Raw genomic sequence first — 21,686 nt, forward strand, 5'->3', positions numbered from 1 at the left:
TATAAATGCAATTATGGTGTCTTTATGATCACTTACTTCAAAAACTGTCCGAAGTCGTCACAAACACTTTCACATCCTGGCCACTTGCACACTCCGTGACCATAGAGGGAGTGCGCTGCTGCGGTCTCTTCATGCAGCGAACTGAAAGAGAAATAATGAGCATTAAAACGTGGTGGAAAACATGGTGGTGGTACCTGTCAGGATACTAGGACCAAAAGTTGGGTCAAATTTGGTGGACTTGATGCTCAGAAAAGCTGAAAAAACACACATGCTCTCCCTCAACATCAGGCCACCTTGTAATTATTGATCCAGAGTATTACTGAGGAGACACGAGTGTATTAAAAAACACATGGCCCGGCCAAGTAAAATCACCCATCAACATTTTTTCCACAGACTTTCACCTTGTAAAGCCATTATGGAGAACTTGTGTAAATAGCAGAAAACTGGCCCCTGCGCTTTAATTTTCACCAGGAGATTCATTTGCGGTGGAACGGGCATTTTTAAGGACACAACCTGTTGTGAAAAGACATTGCGGTAAGTTACGACCGCCAGTTCTAATGGTGCTGAGGGGCTAATGTGCGAAAGTGAGGCTAAGCAGACTAGCACGGCGTGTTTGTGTGCGGCACACGCTCACACACACAAACCTCACCGGCTGTTTTACCTTGCCATTATCGATCCAGCACATCTTAGAAAGCAGCTGGCTCTGACAACACAACACACTCCGTGACTATGAACGACCGTGGGCTCGAGAGACTCAACACACAAGAAAAGAGTGTAACCTATTCTTAAATTATTTCCCTGTCTCTCTCTCCGTTTTTTCTTTCTCTGCCTCTAAAGATATCTCTCTCAAGAAAGGGCTTTCTGTGAAGACGCTATGTACTTGAAACCAATTACACAACACATCCACCCCCAGTGAAGTCAACGGCTGTTGCTATGTACTAACATATGGCTGCTACAGACTGAATAATACATGGAGAAATATGCGAATCTATGCCTTACAGCAGCCGCGGAGCATATAAAAGGGCCGATGCGCGTATAAACGTTCAGTAAATGCCACACCGGCATAGTGAATTCTATTTACATGACAAGGCGCGCCAGCAAAGCAATTTCAAAAGAAAAGCAAGGTATTAAATACTTAATGTACAGTGAGGTGAGCTGTGTGTTCCTGCCACTGAAAGTTGCACCTCCATGCATTTGATATACCGGAAGGCATTGCGTTCAATAGCGCACTGTCTCGAGGGAGGTTTTATCTCATTTCAACTGTTATTCAGACATTAATAAACTATTGATGAGCAAACAAACAAAAACACACAGCCCTCTCCCTGCAGGAACGAGCATTTTCCTTTTGCAAATGGGGACAAACACATCAACTGTTCTTTCGGGGGGTTTTTTGTGTCGCACATGAAAAGTAGTTTAAATGGCTGTTTGGTTTGTGTTTGTTAACATGTCTTTGTGTTCATGTGCACACAAGACCCTTTATCGGGTGGTTTGTGATAACATATGTCTGAAAAGGGATTCGGAGTGTGTCGAGTGAAACAGAGAAGACGCTTTTATCCAAAGTGACTTTACTTGGCCAATCCAGCTGGATCTCAAGGACCCAATGGTGATCGGGTGAGCGGAAGAATAAACCAGCGCCCTTCAGATTAGCTTTAGCATGCATGTGTGTGTTAGAGTACCTCTCTCTCCGGTGGTTGAGGACCGGGGACTGGCCGTTGGAAATGCCGTGATGGGTGATGGGCGGAGAAGCTTTGGGGTTGCTGGTGGAGGTAGTGGATGAGTTGTTGGTGGTGCTCAGGTCCAGGCCGCTATGTTTTAGCCCATTGTCCTCCATGGCGTGGCTACCAGTGACGTCTTTCCAAAGTTGCTGGAGTTCGGCGGGGCTCAGACCAGCTGCAAGAGAGTCACAAACAGGTTTACAGACACAATCATTCACGAAACTCCCATTATGAGCTCCCGTCTACCCTTTTCTAACATGGTAGGTAAACCTGTTCTGCTCTGTTGCGAAACTTGAGCATCACACTTAAGCATCTGGAGGTAAACCGGCACAAGATCAACCTGGACGCTCATCCCTTGCTTCGTTTCCGTGGTATCCAAAGGTGCAAAGCAACCAGGAACTCATCTGCACGTGATTATGCATTCATAAACAAGCCTCTGTGTGCAGAATCAAATCATCATATAATCCCTTGGATGATAAAATGAATATTCCGCTTTGTGTCGCCCCAGCTATATTCCAATTAAGAGCCATTTTCAAACTATTGTTATCCAGCGCCATTTCGATAAACACAGTAGCACCAAGTGTTTGTTCCAGGAAAAAAGCAAATGGCAACAGCTCCTCTTCCTCAGAGCTCTGAGCTCGCACTGCGAGTCCGTAAACAACAACAACAGGCAAGGAGGGGAGGGAGAGAGAGAGTGAGTGAGAGAGAGGGGGAGAGAGGAAAACAACAAGCACACAGACACAGGCAAGAGAGAACGAGAACTAGAAAAAAACTGAAATGGCAAGGAAAATGCAGCAGGAAACCAAAAAGGGGAGTTTAAAAGAGGACGCAGCCACACACGCACGCTCTCAGATGATCACGTGAGGACTTTACCTGGCGGCAGAGTCTGTCCGGGGAGGGTGGGCTGTCCTGGGCCGGGGGGCAGAGAGAGGAGGCCCTGCCTCTGCATGTTGAGCAGGTGCTGCTGCTGCTGCAGTTGCTGCATTTGCAAGAGCTGCTGTTGAAAGACCAGCTGCTGTGCCGCCAACTGCTGCTGCTGCTGTTGCTATAGTGAGAGAGAGAGAGTTTAGCCCATTGTCCTCCATGGCGTGGCTACCAGTGACGTCTTTCCAAAGTTGCTGGAGTTCGGCGGGGCTCAGACCAGCTGCAAGAGAGTCACAAACAGGTTTACAGACACAATCATTCACGAAACTCCCATTATGAGCTCCCGTCTACCCTTTTCTAACATGGTAGGTAAACCTGTTCTGCTCTGTTGCGAAACTTGAGCATCACACTTAAGCATCTGGAGGTAAACCGGCACAAGATCAACCTGGACGCTCATCCCTTGCTTCGTTTCCGTGGTATCCAAAGGTGCAAAGCAACCAGGAACTCATCTGCACATGATTATGCATTCATAAACAAGCCTCTGTGTGCAGAATCAAATCATCATATAATCCCTTGGATGATAAAATGACTATTCCGCTTCATGTTGCCCCGGCTATACTCCAATTAAGAGCCATTTTCAAACTATTGTTATCCAGCGCCATTTCGATAAACACAGTAGCACCAAGTGTTTGTTCCAGGAAAAAAGCAAATGGCAACAGCTCCTCTTCCTCAGAGCTCTGAGCTCGCACTGCGAGTCCGTAAACAACAACAACAGGCAAGGAGGGGAGGGAGAGAGAGAGTGAGTGAGAGAGAGGGGGAGAGAGGAAAACAACAAGCACACAGACACAGGCAAGAGAGAACGAGAACTAGAAAAAAACTGAAATGGCAAGGAAAATGCAGCAGGAAACCAAAAAGGGGAGTTTAAAAGAGGACGCAGCCACACACGCACGCTCTCAGATGATCACGTGAGGACTTTACCTGGCGGCAGAGTCTGTCCGGGGAGGGTGGGCTGTCCTGGGCCGGGGGGCAGAGAGAGGAGGCCCTGCCTCTGCATGTTGAGCAGGTGCTGCTGCTGCTGCAGTTGCTGCATTTGCAAGAGCTGCTGTTGAAAGACCAGCTGCTGTGCCGCCAACTGCTGCTGCTGCTGTTGCTATAGTGAGAGAGAGAGAGCGCGAGTGAGCATATACACACAAAACACTAATCACAAATGGACGAGAAAGTGTGTTCAGTTATACATGTGGCCCAAATGAAACATAGCCATCTCGTTCTCTTCGTTTCGCCTGCTTGCGTGGACTGAAAACTGTGTGAGAGATGTGGGTGGGAGGGCGTGTGGAGCCCCCTCCTTCCGCCATTGATAGTTAATTGTCTTGCATTTCTAATGGTCCATTACAGCTTAAGGGGCTACAGGGAGGGGGTGACGGAGGGAGGGAAGCTGAGAGAGATTTACAGCACCCACCCCCCATCCCCTCCGAGCCCTGTTTACCGCCAGTCGAGCCTCTTGCATAAGCTGGCGAAGACAACAACAAAAACAACAACAACAGCAGCAGCGGTGGCAGCAAACCACAGCATTGTTTAATGCAGTGCTTCAGGGATCAATGCACAGCAACTATGCTTGAAATCTTTCCATGGATAAAAATAAATCTATAAAATTAGGTAAACGTTGATGTTATGAAATAAATGCAAACAAAAAGGATTAGCAAAATCACAGTGAACAACACACCCATGTAAAACTCATTAAACACCATGTTCATAAAACATTCTTGGATAAATGTTTGCTGATTTAAACTTGATAATCATATTACAGATGACAAAAAACCTAAAAACAAAGCATTTAATTAGGTGAAATTAAACTGAAAATCATAGTATTTTAGTAAACATTTTATCTCATTCTTGAAACATCAGCTATGAACATTTTGCATGAACTGTCACATAATATGTATAACATATAATTTTGTCATACTAGTTTGTAATACAATTTTTACATAAATTGTCATCTATGCAAATTCATTGTTAGTGATTCATGAATGAGGCTCAATGTTTGTATAATTTGCCATGTGATGAAACGACAAGACACCGTTCTTTAGTCTTAGCTGTTCGAAAATGTAAAGTGGTGTTGTAGTTGCATTTCCATGTAGTACAGACTCCATTTATTAGCTGTTTTTTAGGAGGTCTGGTTTAAAAATGAAAGTTTGCTTCTGTGGACAAAGTCTCCAGAGGTCCATTAGCAAACTGAGAGCTAGTTTCTGCTGAGACCCTGTTAGCTCTCTCTCTCTCCTATCCTCTTTCCCTTTCCTCTTCTCCTGTCAGAATACATTACAACCTACTCAGTGACAAGAAAGCAAAGACCCCCATTACAGGAGGGAAGTTAAACTTCCAATTTTTGCTTGGAATTACACTAGCTGTAGGACTGAACAGACTCCAGAGGAAGACCTTCAGTCAAGAACAGTGAGGAAGACCTCACTCCTTTAGTTTAGGGATGAGAGAGCAAGAGAAAGAGAGGCAAAACTTGTGATGCGCTCACTGGAAAACAGACTGCATAATGGAGTGAGCCGTGCGGATTGGCCCCGCCGTCTCGTGAGAAATAAGGGAGCAATTTCTATTCCATATTTGATGGCGGGGCCTGAAAAAAATCTATTTGCAAATCCAAACAGAAACAAAGCCTTCGGGAGGTCAGTCCTGCTTTCTGTAGGCCCTGCATAATGGCTTGCTTGATGAGAGACAATGGTAGAAGGTGCTAGTTGAAGAGACTGCTGGGGGCGGGGGACGTTTCCCATCCACGATACCTAGCTGATCAATTTAACTGCTTCCGCACGTTCAAAGACCCCCTCTTTGGCGCACTTCGCTTTTTGATGCCTGCTCCTGTGTGTCAGCAACCCTCTCAGTCTCGTTCTGTCTGTTTGTCAGACGGTTCCACGGTCTGACTGTCAGTTTGATTTATGAGTTCGCTACGGTCGAACTTTTCTGCTCGTCGGCCCAAACCCGCCACGGTGGTTCATTAACGAATGGACCCTGCGCGGTACTCTAAAACGGGCATTTTAACGTCAGTGTAACTCTGAATTGCCGCCAAGGACGGAGTTGAGGCACCTGACAACGTTGTCTTGTCTGCCTAATTTTTGCACTTTGCATCATTCGGTAGCATTCAGAAGAAGTTTCCTCTTGTGGTAAAAGAGCGTTCCCTCTTGTAATGATAGCACAGACTGATTTACAAGTCACTTGTGGTTGGCGAACGCAAGGGAAACCATCACTTTGCCTGTTACATGTGTGTACTGGTATGTTTATCGTACCTCTTTCACTTGTTTTACTGGATGCTGTTGCTGCAAAAGCTGTAGATGGAGTTGTTCCTGTTGTTTCTTATAAAACTCTTGCAGGTGCTGCTGTGGAAAGACATGGACATCCGCCATTACAATGTGTGGAACGAAACAAACCATACAAAAGTGTATACACTTAAAACAAATGCGCTAACCTCTAGGCTAATTTATAACAGATGATCAAATCTTTGGTTGAAAATATTTCATAGTACTTTCTGCTTGTTTCCCTTTTCCCATCAAGTACATCATAATAGCGTTTGCACTAACCACTAGGAGCAAATGCAGTTAGTGTAAACACTCTTAGAGCAAATGTGCTAAATGCTAGGCTAAAGTTGTGACAAAAGAAAGTAGTTGTTATAAATGGCTTGAAAACAAACCAAAACAAACCAGTTGAACAAATCTCATACTCCTTTTTCTGCTTAATTCCATTTTCCCAAAAAGTTTGCCTAAGTGCTTGGAACAAATGCAGTAACTGCTAGACTACATCTGTGACAAAACAAAGTGCCTATTGTATATGGCTTGAAAATGTATCTATTCCTTATTTCATTTTTCCCACATAAGTGTGGCCGTACCTCAAAGCAGAGCTACAACAGAACAAACATATTCGTAGCCGACTCTGGGCTCCTGAGGCTGCACGGCATGCATGGATGTGCTTCTGCATGTCACATCATAAATAACATCTCTTTCCGGTCGAGACAAAGAGACCAGCACTTCCCCTCATCATGCGTCGCCATATGGACTTTTATGCGGCTGCACATTACCGCTAGAGGAACAATTAATCTTACTGCCTATATATTTTTCCTCTCTGATGCCTTGACAGGCAGTGAAATTCTGAAATGAATGTGATGCACTCAAAGGAGAGGATTCATCATTGTGAATTAATGCATTTAGCACACTTCTCTTCTTCTCAGAGTGCTGTCCTCAAGAGCCCATCGTTGCAATACAGGAGCCAAGCTCTCCCGTCTCGTTCAGCGGGAGACGTCTTCAGCACAAGACGCTCATCACCGTTTATACAGACCTAATTATAATCAAGGCTGAGATAATGGAGATGTTTTTAATGAAGAGCTCACTCCGAGAGATTTTAAAATCATGTTTGAAGATATAATCTACTCTTGTCAGAGACGTGGTCTAGTTGTTAGCTCACATGCTACGATATGACGTGGTGCTCATGCGGACAATCGAAGTGTGAGTCATTTTTCCTTATCATTTCATATCACCACAGTACTACGCCTGCTGAAAAATCAGCTTAAACCTGGTTTGCTGGTCTTAGCTTGTTAAAGATGGTCTCCCAGCCTGGCCAAGATGGGTTTTAGCTGGTTTAGCTGGTCAGCTAGCTGGTCTCCCAGCTCAATCAGCTGCACATTAAATAGCCTGGAAACCAGCTAAGACCAGCAAACAGTTTAGGCTGGTTTACAGTCACAAAAGACCAAAAAAATTTACAAATGTCAAATGTCTATTATAGCTAATTTAGCTAACATATTGAGAGTTTAACAAACTTGCTCAATCTTCAAACTACTGCTTCATTATGATAAAAAAGAAAACCTGTAGAAGGAGGAGTGAACAATGTGGGAGAGAATGCTAATTTATGCTAAAGCTCACTATATCAGCCATTGCTTCAACTATAAAAACACAATTAATGAACCAAACAACACATGAAATCAAGCTTGTGTTTTTCCAAAGTGTTCAAGTTCACGTACAGATAACTCCATTTGACTTTCTTGTTTCTGTGCTCCATTTGTCCCCAAAAGATGTCCCCACTGAAAACAACTAATTACACGCCTGTCCATATTTGTTTCTCTGATCTAAGTATGTCAAGGACAGATGAGAGGATCTGTATGCTACCATTTCAAAACATGACTGCATATGGGACAGTGAGTAATAGGGTGTTTATATGTGTGTTCACCTGCTGAAGCATGACTGCTTGTTGTTGTTGTAGGAGGGCTTGGAGCTGTTGGGGGGACAGGACCTGCTGTTGAAGGATCTGCTGCATCTGTTGGGGTGTGATCACCTGTGGACTCATCATTGCCACAGACACTGGCACCTAAGAGATATAGAGACGGCGAGAACGACACATTAACCATGTCTCATGAAAACTCTTCAACTGTAAAGTCATGAGCTTCTCGAACTCTCTGGAAATGGTGCGAGTGCAGTATATGCAATCATTTGGCAGTGCATGTGTACTTTCTTACTCCATATATTTTCTGTCAGCTACTCCCAATGGGAAAAGCACTGCGCTTTAAATAGTGGAGGACCTTAATTAGCTGAACCCTTCAACTCCCTCAGGCGATTTCTAGTGCTACACCACACAAGGCAGGCAGGAAGACGCACATCTCCAGAGCTGACTGTGGGTCGTAAGCGGACACATGGCCTGTTGAGGAGCAGCTAAGCTAAGTAGCATGGATTCAGGCTGCTGAGGGTTTGAAGCTTTGATAAGTCTGTGAGAAACTCCTGATTGAAGCTGAGCTGCTGTGAAGTATTCTGTTTTACAGAGGTGAGGGGAATTACCAGTTGCCTCTCGCTGCGCATTGAAGTTTCCAAGTTGCACGCTTGGAAGAAAGCAGCCAGAGGCACAAGTCTTCCACGAAATGTCATTTTTAAAAATTCATGTCATTTTTTAAATGATAAGAATCATTAAAATACCAGCTGTCAAACTGTGCGAGAGAACTTTTTCGGCTAAAAAAACAAAACAAAGAAAATATTTTCGCAGCCCAGCATTGAAATAAAGCAAGCGGGATTTCTGGAAACATGCAACATTTACATTAATTTGGCTCGATTCTTCGGTCGCGTCTAAAACTGCACAATGAACAGAATAAAAATAATTGCCAGACAAATGCTTTTTGAGAAAGACAGAAACCATTCTTTTTTTCCTGGACGCTGCACCTGTCTACAGCTGACTCTTCAGGGCATTCTTTGTACTTTATGAAGCATGCTGAATGTTGCTTCGTCCAACAGAGCAGCTTCGACAGATGCTGTCTATCATCAAGGCAGCCGAGCCTTCGGCGTCATGACAGGTAAACATCTCTATTGTTGTGGTGTCGGAGCTTGAGAAAAAGACACAAGGCTCCATTAGACGTTGCGAGGGGTCCAAGTGACTCCTCGCGTCGGCTAATCAAGACCGCTTGATTGCTTTCCTTACGTCTGAGCTCTCAGGGCCTTGACATGTCCTTGTTTTAGTCTCCTGGCTCGGCCCAGCTCAGGTTCCCCTCTTTGATTAGCAGAGACATTTGCATGGTCACTACACATTTTTCATTTTAGAAGTCATTATGCATTAGCGCTCCTGAGTGCCGAGCTTGACTAATCCTGATGAACTGAGTAGCGGAGCTGAAGGTCACACTCCATCCCCACTCATATTCATATTCAAACAAATCCAAGCACCATTCTTCATTAGACTGGCCCTAAAACTCAACTCAACGAGCACCACCACGGAGGGAAGTGCACACACAAATTCACTTCTGTCTGTCTGTCTCTCTTTGGGGGGAGAAAAGTTGTGACGAGGGAGGAGGTTTCGGAAGAAAAACAAAACAAAGGAACAAAGCAACAAAGTCACAAATTAAACAGCTGCATGTAATTATGCAAATGTATGCTTACACCTTCAATGTTATTAAACCTTAAGACACATTTGTGATGTGTAATTACCCCCAGGTTCAGCCAGGGTTCTGCGCCGGCCTAAATGACAATATAAAGACCAAAGCATGAAAATACAAGAGGAGATGTTCTCATTACACCCATTATTTGTATATTTAAATGAGCTACGGACTGAATAACGAACGATCACCTCGCCTGCACCATGGTGCGGCTAATACAATAAACATGTAAATTTCAGAACAATTCGTTAAGTTTATTTATCCCCCATAGCTGACTTTGTGTAATCTGATGTTGCATTTTCGCCTCGAATTTGCCAAAGACAGACTCGAAATGACAAAGGCGACAAGAAATAAAATGAAATCAGGATATGCCATTCAGCCTCTCATTAGCTTTTTAGCAGATCGACGGATAATACGCATCTTCATTTCATCGCTTTTCCAAACAAAAAAAAAGATGAGAAAGTTGAAGTTTCGTCCCACTCACTTCCGAGCCGCGCATAATGCTAATTCCAGCATTTAACGCCGGCATTTTCTGCATGATATATCAGAGCTTGAAAGATGAAAGCAGATAAGTAATTGCTCTCCTGGTTCTTATTCTTCACTGACAACCCATAAATTTAATTTTACACACACGTTCATTTACATTTTCGAGTATATGACATGATAATTGGCGGAATATAACACCTCCATTCCGTGGGATACTGCGGGGGGCGATGATTGACAAGCTGGGTGAATTGAAAGGAACAGAGGCTGAATTGCTTCTCCCCGAAATGATTTCACCAAGACGGGGCATAATTAATGAGCGTTTCCCGAAGGGTCGAGCGGTAAACAGTCAGACAATTGGTCTTTTCCCTCACAGGATGCCAGATGAAGAATACAACTGTGAGGGGCAATGATGCAACCCAACAAGTGCTAGAAAACTTCACAGATAATGGCATTCTTCACGAATCAAAGCATCAACTTCAATCATCTGCACTTGAAGCACTTGTGCTGTGAGAAAATTTACTTACAGACCATCAGCAGACATCTGTTTCTCACTCTCCTTTTAAACAACAAGCACGTCTAAATATGGCAATCCATGAAGCTTTGATTTCTATTGGAAAACTACAAATACAAGATGATCTCCATTGACCTGCTCTTTAGCGCCACGAGGCTCAGCACCTGAGAGAGAGAGTAGAACAAATAGCTTTAAATTGGTCAGTGATGAGAAAACATCAGTGGCCCTCCTGAAGAACGAGCAAATCATTACAGGGCTCTCACTATGCCAAAACGGGTCTCGGCAGTCAACTCCACATCATAAGAACGAAAAACGCAATACTTGACCCTTCTTGCAGTACCTGAAAACACATCAAATGTCCCATCGGTGTAATTCCAACAACTAGGGGTGTAAGAAAATATCTATACATGTGAATATCGCAATATTTTGATTGGCGATACTGTATCGATTCTCAAAAACACAATATCGATATTTATATATATTTAAAAAAAAAACACGTTCCAGAAGCGGCTCTCTGCGCTGCTTTGCTAAAGATAGGCGCCTAGTCTATTTTTGACTAACACTGCACCTAAGCTGCACATAATTAGATAATTGAGGATGTGTTTTAAACGACTAAAACAGCTACAAATCTTTTATCCTTGACGTTCATAACTAGACTTTGATATGATGTAAGTCATGAAGCGCACTTTTACTTTTGGAGTGAATTTGCATTTAATTTTCTCCACCGCATTCACACACTGACACTCTCCACGCACTTGTGTGTGTTCACGTGTGCTCATGTTCTTCAGACAGTTCTTCATGTTCTTTGTTCCCATATGTTCCCATATGCAGCAAGCACTTTATTTTTCATTGATATTAAGCAGATGTAATTCTTTTGATCAGATCAAAATGTTATGACATGGTATGTTACAATTTTAAACTTAAACTGTGAACCTTTAAAGCAGGATCTAAAATATATATATGGTCTGTTTATAACAGCTTACATTTTATACATTTAACTAAAGAATCCTGCAAGCACTTTATTTTTCCCCCTTTACTCATACTGCACAAAAAGTGGTTCAATGACGTTGAATGTTACAGGGACTAATTAATGCAAATGCAAATCCCACTGTGTTCTGGTTAAATAACTTTTTTTTTTAAGGTTTGCATATGGTGAAGTGCTCTTAATGACAGCTTTCCTAAAATTATATCCTATTCCTAATATAAGAAATATCCCAATATATCGCCTTGCTTACAGTATCGCAATATATCGCATCATATCGTATCGCAACCCCTGTATCGTGATGCATATTGCATCGCCAGATTCTTGCAGATACACAGCCCTGCCAACAACAACGTCTGAAAGAGCCGTGTTAAATAATTATAATTAATATAAGTGCTAACTAGCTAAAACAGAAGTGATTTGATTCTCTTGATGAATTAAGTTTCTGGATCAGACGTGTTCAGACTGAACACGCTGAATCATGGGCCACTTTAGAGAACCACTTGCCAGAGACACTGCTCAGATAAATAGGGGGGGTAAATAGGTGATGGCAATTACTTTAGCAGAAAGGGACAGCATGTTAATTAAGTGGTAAATCCTTTTTTAGTTGGAAAAAGTGAGAGGTAGAAATAAAGAAAGAAACAGACTCTTATTGTTCCACAAATTCTCAATATCTCATTCTCAAGGAATGGACTTCGGAAAAGATTCTGACCTTTCCACTTTGGTAAAGCTATGATTGCTAATTCAGTCAGTAATTAATGGTTTCACAGTCAAGGGTTTATTGATGGAGTTGCTTTACTTGGGGACCACCAATACACATGCTCATTGATTTAAGAGTCAACATAAACACATACTTGCACTAATCTAAACCTGAAACACACTAACATACATACACACATACTCACACAGTGATCGTTTGGATTATAAGATCAATGCGGACGCTCCCCAGGATCGGAGTTAAGTAGATTACAGGAATGTTTTCCCAAATCAATTTATTTTACAGTTCAGCAAAACAGTATGGGAAGTGTAATGCACTTCAAATGATGACAGAGTGGATGTGGCCTCTGTTAGATCTAACAGGGATACAATGGACCTTCCACACAGATTTAGATAACCACACTTTCATTTTTGTGAATGAAGGGAGGGATCAAATGTGTACTACAGGAAGTTAAGACTAGTGTGCTTTCCGAAGGGAACTACGTGAGGAATAGTTGAGATCAAGCTACAAAACCACTCAAAGAAAAGATTTTGAAATGCATAATGGGATCCAAAAGACTAAGACTACTATTGAAGAAAAAAATATATCCACCAAATGTGATCTTCAAGAGTTTGTAAGATAAGAATGAAGACTACACAAGTATGAAAGTTGTCTTCCTTTGTTTTTCTCAAATATGTTAGTTATCATATCTGAAACGGCACATCGTGTGGCATTTACAGGGAAATCTGTCTCTCACGCTCACTCCGCATCAGCCTCCCTCCTCTTCTCTCTTGAAAGCTTTGTGATGGCGCAGGTAATAGGGAGTCTGTTGGATTGCTCTCCTCGTCAAGTGACACACAGTAAATTACACAAGCTTCAAGCAGCTCGCTGAATTATAGTTCATCACTTGGAAAGACTTCCCACCACAGGGCTACACGTATCAGATCTGCCAGTTAGGATCCAATTAACACCCTGGCCAGAGTAATCAGACTGCATGTGTAAGGGCTGCTGGAACTGGTTTATTACTCTCATGCATCTTCTGTCAGAAGGTACAGTTGTTGCTTCTACATCAAAGTGGTGCCATGGCACTATTTTTCCCCCCACTCCCACCGTTCCACTGGCTCTTGCCTAAGGGTTATGCTTCAACTTCCTTTGCATTGCAATGTGAGTCCCTGCAAACCGAATCCCTTGTAATTTACACACACTGCCCACTAGCTCAGGTTACTGGGTGTAAAGTAGGATGTTTTCCTGGTTACCAAATATCACAAATCTGCAAAAGCGGTTTTTCCTTCCTCCATCGTTTTGGAGTGGCCGAACTTTGTTGGAATTTGAACTGAATTGATCACACCTCACAGAAAGCTGAAATGGAATTTTAATTGGAATGTACGTTCAGGATGTGCGTTCATGGCAATCTAAACACAAACTTCTACCTATGAGGCCTATAAACATTCGAACTTCAATGGTTTTTTAACTTTTATCAAAATTTCCAACAAGACTTTATCAAGCAATCATTCAAAGTTTTTCTTGCCAAAACTTGCGTTTCCAGTTCTCTGTTTGTTTGGACTTTCATGTTCCCCTTGATTGTCTCCCCAATTATGCCTCGTTTCTTGTTACCCTCATCAACCTAGCCTGTATAAATATCCCTTGTGTTTCCTATATTTGGTTAGTTGTTGGATGTACATATTCTCTTTCCTGCCTTGTTTTTATGTAAAGTCTTGCTCTTAGATCCACATCGTACCTGCCATCCATTGCTCCCCACATTACACTAGTTAAGTTAGTTTTATTAACTTCTTTGAATGTCAATTTATTTGAATTCTACTTTCTTACATTCAAATTCAAATTGTAATTTTTGCGACCTCAATTCAAATTAATTTCCAATCAACTGAAATGGAATTTAAAAGGCATTCCAAATTCTCGTCTGAATGGTGCACCACCCTACAGTTGTGTGAATGCTGTTAATAATCAATGATAATATGAGGGCACGAGTCTCCTTTTATAAATTCTGCCGGTTTTGTGCACGGTTCCAGTTGGTGGTATGAGTAGATGAATTTTAAGGAACATGGCACAGGAGTCTGACGCTCAGATGAGCTGTGCGTCGCTGACCTTTAAATCGGCGACACTCGGAGGATTGCTCACTGCTCAGGAAGTGATTGGGTTGAGCTATCTGCTACTTCTCTCTCGTCTTGGAATGCGCACGAGCAACGAGCCGCTCAGCTGTCCTTCCCAAAAGCAGGAACGAGGAAGCCTCCGGAAGGATGTGTGGTTGTGAAAAAGTTCCATTAGCAAAGCGTGTTGGGTTTAAAATGAACAAGAAAAGGTCAAAGTATTGGCTGTATGTTTCTGTCGCCGACACAACCGCTGTAGAGTGTACCGTAGTTGCATGCTAGTGAACTAAAATTGCTTTGTTTGGTTGTTTCACCTTGTTAATGCTGAAGATATCGCTCTCTGAGTCCACACCGCCAAAAGGTCAGAGGTCAACTCTACCTCTTTAAACACCTTCCTGACACCTAGACAGCTGTATTATATCACCACAACAGCCCATTGTAACACACCCACATGTCTCTGTTTGTTCAGCATCCTCCTGTTAGCTTCTAACCGCCGTTTCGTCAGTATTCAGTATCGCTAACATGTGTTTTCACACTGTTAAATGCCCATCTTGCCATCAGGACGAGACACCTGGGCGGCACACAGAGCCAAACAAACAAACCGGCATGTAGCTTATAGTTGGAGAATGGCAGCTGGGCTGACTGGGAGGACAGGAGACACAATTGCCATTCGCGCAAGCTTTCTGTAATCCCCCTTCCCTTTCGTCCTCTCGTCTTTTATTTGTGTTTTAAATGTCAGTGAATAAAACGTACAGGACATATTGCCACTAAGAGGGAGAGGCGCTACGACGCGAGAGGACTGTTGTGTGCCTTGGGAAATCCTTGTAAGCAGCATGGAGAAGGCACAAGGATTTACAGGGAAGAAATAGGTGTTTATTGACTTCTCCTCTGGGCTTACGGGGTAATAATAGACCTGTCACATTACGCAAATGTGGAAAAGCGGCTTCTGTGCATGTCAAAAGCGCGAGATGAAGCGCTGGATAGAATTAGTCAGCCGACAGGCTTTAGACACTAATACAAGTAATTAAAACTGAGAGCTCCAGCACTTAGATGCATGTGCAGTAAATAATTTATACGCCATGATCTATGGATCACTTTCCCTGCCTTTCCTGGACAGGGAAAGGGGCGGATTCATCAGTGTCAGGGAACGAGCAGGCATTTACTTTTTTATGTAAATAAGCAATTTTTCAAAATGCTTGTTACTTGGCACATCTAAGTACATGTACATTTTTGTATTTGAGTTTTTGTAAGTGTTTAAAAGTGTAGCGATCAAAGAGAAAAGATATTTACAGAAATATTCCATTGGAGGTGAATGGAACCAATGTATAAAAGTTAAAATACACACAGTTTCAATAGTACGGCCACAAGACATGAACAAGATGGGTGTTAACATGATTTTAGTGTGAAAAACTGCTTTCTAACCTGTGTAAAATTATATCCAATTTTACAACTGTTGCTATGAAAATGTACCTCCATAAATCCTAAAACAACTGTAAAAATGATTTAAACAACTTTAGAGCTCTTTTTTTTTTAAGAAAAGAGTCAAAATAATTTTTGTGGTAATCAACAGGCTGTTGATTGAGCTTAATTGGGTAACTGAACATGGAATACTCCTTTAAACATTGTTTTGAGGCAATAAAGGATTACTAGACATTTAGACATTTAAAACAGCACCGAATAAGTCAATACAGAAAAGGATCAACATCATTGATTAACTACAGCCTGAAGACAGCACTCAACAAGCCCTGATTCATATTGATTCATATGGCTAACATGAGGCAAGGATGGCATAAGCAAATGTAAATATTCAATATTTACCATCCTCTGGTGTTATTAGAGTCAGGGGCTCGGTCATGGGCTACCAGTTATCACAGACCTTCCTCATCCAATATCACTCGGATTCCTCAGGAAGTATCGCACGGCAATTTGCAGTCACGCTGTGTGCCGGGAATCCATTCCCTGAGTATACAGACAGCTGCGAAACTACAATAGATACACGAAAGTGCATCCACCTAGGCTTTGCTTTACAACGAATATCTTCACACAGAAGGCGAAAAATAATAAAACAAAAGGAAAAACTTTGATTTCCCAAATATCCAAAGCCATATTTGCCCAAACCGGCCTGAATACATTAAAAGCGAAAGGCACCAAATCTTTAACTTTCGCATAATTAGATACAAAAGGGTGTGACTCTTGGAGAAGGTGTCGCCATTGTTATACTCTGTGAAAATATTAACAACGAGGGTTAGCGCCAATTTTCCTTCCTTTAATTAAATGCACGGGGTACTAATGAAGTAAACCACTGCTAGCTGATAGCACTTATTAGCAGGGAGGAGGGCACTCTCTCTCTCACACTTAATTTAAACCTAAAAATACAGAGCCTGGCAGATGTCAAGCGTTTACATAATTTGAGGCGGCGCTTTTGTATTGTGGAGATGTGAGAGAAATAACACATCGGCACTCAGTGGGTAAGTAAACAGGTCTGGTAATAGGGGATGCGACGTGCACGATGCTGCTGTGACCTTTACTAAATCACTGACAATAGCGATGTGGCGCAGCTGGAATCAATAATGGCAAATTATCTTGGAGGGGTACAAATGACAGCTAGTTAGAATACGCAATGCTACAAGAAGCCAGGAAGAGTTGCTATTTGGTTTTTGCGGGATTGTACTGTAAATAATCCAATAGAAAGTTTCCGAAAACGTTTTATTCTTCGTTAATAGTGTTAATTACCACAAAAAAAGGACTTTGCAGAATGAGGCCCAATCCATAAATGTTTAAACTCATTGTTTCACCACAAAACGTTAACAATGTGAGTTAACATGATTTTAGCATGAGAAAATGGATTACCAACAGCTTCTGTATTCAATGATAACGCAACTCCTAAATCCCTAAAATGACTTAAAATGACAGCTTTATAGCACAAATAATACATGTTTTAACAGAAAAAAAATTATAAGGTACACATCAAAACATGAATCCCATTCACTTCCATAGTAAGTGCCTCACTGCAACCAGGCAACAAGACAACAAGGAACAAGTCAATATTATTTTTTGTGTTAATCAAAATTATGACACAAATGCTGTCAATTGAGTTGGTACTGAACCCCGAATACTCCTTTAATATGTCAATATCTTTTCACAGCAAAGATTTCAAGGTTGCCCAACAGAGGAGGTGAGGTAATGTAGCTGTAGACAACAGAAAGGTTTCAGGTGTGAGGTATTTTGTTTGGTTTCTTTTGGAGAAGGGCAGGCCTGACAGGCTGAAATTTTACTGACAGCTCCAGAATTACATTGCCAAATCAAACAGAGTAGCTGGAACAGAGGAAATCTTTTCCAGAGCCCCATGTATTATGGATGGACTTAAGAGATTAGCGAGGAACTGCTCACCTGCAACAGACGCTGTTTGTCGTTGTTCTTTGGAGATTTCAGGCCACTGCCTGGTTGATGTAGGAGTAATTGCCTTGCTGCTCGTAGGGCCTGCAAAGAAAAGAAAAGAGAAAAAGAGACGCAAAATGAGTTTTTTTTTTTATCCTTCTTCCTCCCCTTCAACTCCAGCACACTCAAATATCAAACACTGTGAAAGATGACATCAACCCGGCGCATTCAATCCACTACACTATTCATTGTTGTTGATGAGCCATGAAGCGTCTCTCAGACATACATTTTTCATGATAATCCACGAAGCCGTGATGAAAGATAAATACAGTTTGTCTAGCACCTCTGAAGAGCATGAGGGGGTAAAAAAAACACACACACAGAGAGTGTCAGTGGTATTGACCTGTCTAGTGTGTGCTCAGCTGAAATACCCACTTCTCTGCAAATTACCGGCCCATTTGCATATTTATAATATCAATTTGAAGTAGAGGCAGGCGACATGAAGTGTTCCTAGAAGCTGTAATTAAAGTTGACAAAATCAACATCAGATTACCTCAGGAGTGAATTAACAAGGAGCTGAGCATTAGCTGGGCCCCTGAGCACAGGGGTGACGCCGGCCCTTCTCTGCCAAATCACACCAGATAACTACTTCTCTAATGTCATATAACAATACAAGAAAATTTGGTTGCTAAGGCAAGCGTCCCTATTGCTCCTACTTAGTGTTAGGGGTTTGTTCAAATCTTTAACCCTAAACTTTAGATTTTAACTCATCCTGTTTGTGCTACAGACATGAATGAGACCTATTACTTTTGTTTATAGGGGATCAAACTAATGATTTATGGCATGCTGGTGAAAACACAGGGGAAAAAAAATCATATAGATTTACATTGTATGAGTGAATCCTCTGGGCTCTTTAACTTGGACCAGTAAGCTACCACCTGGCAACCACCTAGAAATGAACAAAGAAACCTAGAAAAATGAACCTAGAAAAAACAATCACTCACCTTATCACCTTAAGGTCACCTTAGAAAACACCTAGAAATGCCTTAGCAACCATCCACATCACCATAGCAACACCCTAGCAACCACCAACTACACCCTAGCAACATAGCAGCGACTGATCACTCATTTTTCTTCATAAAATGTAAACAATATTTTGTGTCTTAGCAACCACCCACATTGCCACAGCCACATAAAAACACTCAGAACATCTTAGTGACCAACCATAAATACCTTAGCAACCACCCAACTCACCATAGCAACACACTAACAATCACTCTGAACACCTTAGCAATGACCTAGAAATGCCCTAACCACCACCCACCATGGCAACAATCTAACAATTACCCTGAACACCTTAGCAACCATCCCAAACCACTCTAGCAACACACTAACAATCACTCATAGCACCTTAGTAACCACTTAGAAATGTCTCACCAACGTCCCCATAGAAATGGACTAACAATCACTTAGCAACACCTTAGCAACCACTTAAAATTTTCCTAGCAACTATGTCCCTGTAACAACGCACTAACAAGCATTCTGAACACCTTAGCAACCACCTAGAAATGCCCTAGCAACCATTCACCATTTCTGGGCTCTTTAGATTTGGACCAGTAAGTAACCACCTAATAACTACCCAGAACAACTTAGCAACCACCTAAAAATACTCGCCCTCAATATCCTACCAACTTTTGCATAAGCAACCATCAGTTCCTTTTTCTTCAGAAAATGTAAAAACATTTTTTAATAATCTTTTTTTCTTAAAAAAAAAAAAAAAAAACCTTACAGAATATGTGTGCAAGCCTGATGCCAGTTAGGTTGAAATGAGGTACCTTACAGTGTTCCTCATGTACCTACAGGAATACTGATACATGCCTTCAAAGGAAAACAACTCTTTCCAGATTTCCTGGAGTTGTATGTCAACCGTAGACAGAAGTGAACAACGACTCTGTGAACACAGCCACAGACGGCCTCAGCTCCTCGAAACAAGGAGAAAGCAACAAAATAAATAAAGCAATATAAACAACACAATAACTTCACATGTGTTTCATCTGTCGGGAAAGAGGAGAGAGAAGGTCGAGGGGTGCGAAGAACAAAAAAAAAAACCCTCCTTCAGATAAAGAGTGACACTTCTTCCAGCAGAATCAAGGCCTTGTTTTATTTCCTGGTGCTTGCCAGTATCCATGACAACAGCTGCCTTGACAGGATGTGCATATGGCACTGCTCTGCCAGCTGGTGAGAACAATGTTTGAACTAGTACATTGAGATGCTGAGCAAACAGGGGGAGAGAAGGAGAGAGAGAGAGAGGTGAGGGAGAAAGGAAGAGAGGGAGAGAGAGAGAGATGGGGGAAAAGTTGCCACGTCTTAACCCACTGGGAAGGCAGTCATCCCCCTGATCAATTATGAAGAGACAGGGCGAGGAGCTGCCACTGTCTGTCTGGCTGTGCAGTGAGGAGCCAGGCTCTCCGAGCTCCTGGTAAACAAACACAACACAGTGGCGCTGGGTCCTAACAGCATCGATCTGTCTCCTCTGATGCACACACAGCCCTTGTCTGATACTTCAGGGGACACCAGGATGTGGAGGAGAGCTGGACTACTTCAAATCAGTTCCCTGTCCTGTCTTTGAACGAACCAAACAGACAACAATCAGAGTCTTGCACTTTGAATGGGGCATACTTGTCTAACCGGATACGTTTTTGAAAAAAAACAACAAGGTTTTATGTTTTGCAAACTAATCAAGTAGCGTACTAAGTTGGCGGAGAAAGTTAACGCAAATCACCCTGCTTTATTTTTCCGTTCTAAAAGACGCATTTATCGATTAGTTATGGTCCTCGTGGTACTTTAGGATGCATGAGTGACTTATAAGTACCCTCACCAAGTCATTATCGGCAGGACCGCGTGGATGAGATTGTAAATTGCAGGAGATTTCATGCCCATCCAAGCGGTGATTGTGACTGTGTGACTTTAGGGTCGGCTAATGGCTTTAGCACAACAATTAACGGGAGGAAATGTTTATCCGAGCCCCGATCGATACGGACTCGCTGTCCTCTGATGAATAAAAGGACAAAGTCATTCAATGCACAGTAGAGGTCAGGAGAGTGGCACTTCCCACAGCACACGGACGGAGCAGCTTAATGGCTTTTCCAATATGAACGTGAACACTGGGAAGGTGGGGGAATGTAATCAACTCCACTTTGCATATTATAGGGATAGTTCTCCCCAAAATTAAAATCGTGTGATTATTTACTCCCTCACCCTCATTCCAAACCCATGTGACATTCTGTTTTCATTGAAACACAAAATTTTGAAGACTATTCTGGGCCACTTTTTCAATATAACAAAGGTGAATGGAAACTGGTAAGCTGCAAAGTGACAATAAAAGTTCCAGAATCAGACAAATCTGATTTCAATGAATCATTTAGACTAATTTTGTGAACAGGTTCAATAAATCTGATTAAATTGTTCATGAATCCACTGAAATTTCAGTTCGTTCTTTACATAAAACTGGCTTCAGAAGGCAAAAAAGCACCATAAATGCATAAAAGTAGTCCACATGACTCTATATTCTTGTGTAAAGAACAGACTGAAAAGACAGCCAATTCATAAACAAATGAATCAGATTCATTGAATCTGTTCACAAAACCAGTCTACACCATTCATTTGAATTGGACTGACCTGGTTCTTGAATTCGATGATCCAAACACAATGGTAAACAGTCCATAAGATGGCATAATTTTGCATCTGACTGATTAAAGAAGAATAAAGCGCACAAGCCGTATGGGCTACTATAATGATATTTTTTTTGCCATTCGGAAGCCTCAGTCCTCATGTTCATTATATGGAAGAGTGACCAGAAAAATTCTCCTTTTGTGTTCAATGAATGAAAGAAAGTCCTAAAGGATTGGAATAACGGAGGGAGGGTGAATAAATGATGACTGAACTTTCACTTTTTTGGCTGAACAATTCCTTTAATGTTTCCAGCAGAACTGTTCATCTGTCCTTGTCCTGTAATGTTGCAAAAACATTCCTTATTAGTGACAACACCGCATTATA

At 42.0% G+C, this 21,686-nt stretch overlaps 1 protein-coding gene across 1 annotated transcript in view; it reads right to left on the reverse strand.

The window, feature by feature from the left end:
* The window catches only part of foxp2 (forkhead box P2), a 104,771-nt gene that overhangs the window by 27,374 nt on the left and 55,711 nt on the right, over nt 1–21,686 (reverse strand). Inside the window, exons 5-10 of the mRNA XM_016514831.1 lie at nt 17,643–17,732; nt 7,791–7,928; nt 5,864–5,953; nt 3,558–3,729; nt 1,677–1,890; nt 37–141 (exon numbers count right to left, since the gene is read on the reverse strand). Coding sequence (XP_016370317.1) covers nt 37–141; nt 1,677–1,890; nt 3,558–3,729; nt 5,864–5,953; nt 7,791–7,928; nt 17,643–17,732 — 809 coding nt within the window. The remainder of the gene's footprint in view (nt 1–36; nt 142–1,676; nt 1,891–3,557; nt 3,730–5,863; nt 5,954–7,790; nt 7,929–17,642; nt 17,733–21,686) is intronic.

The sequence above is a fragment of the Sinocyclocheilus rhinocerous genome, unplaced genomic scaffold, assembly GCF_001515625.1.
Source record: "Sinocyclocheilus rhinocerous isolate Xijiao unplaced genomic scaffold, SAMN03320098_v1.1 scaffold1708, whole genome shotgun sequence".
Taxonomy (NCBI): domain Eukaryota; kingdom Metazoa; phylum Chordata; class Actinopteri; order Cypriniformes; family Cyprinidae; genus Sinocyclocheilus; species Sinocyclocheilus rhinocerous.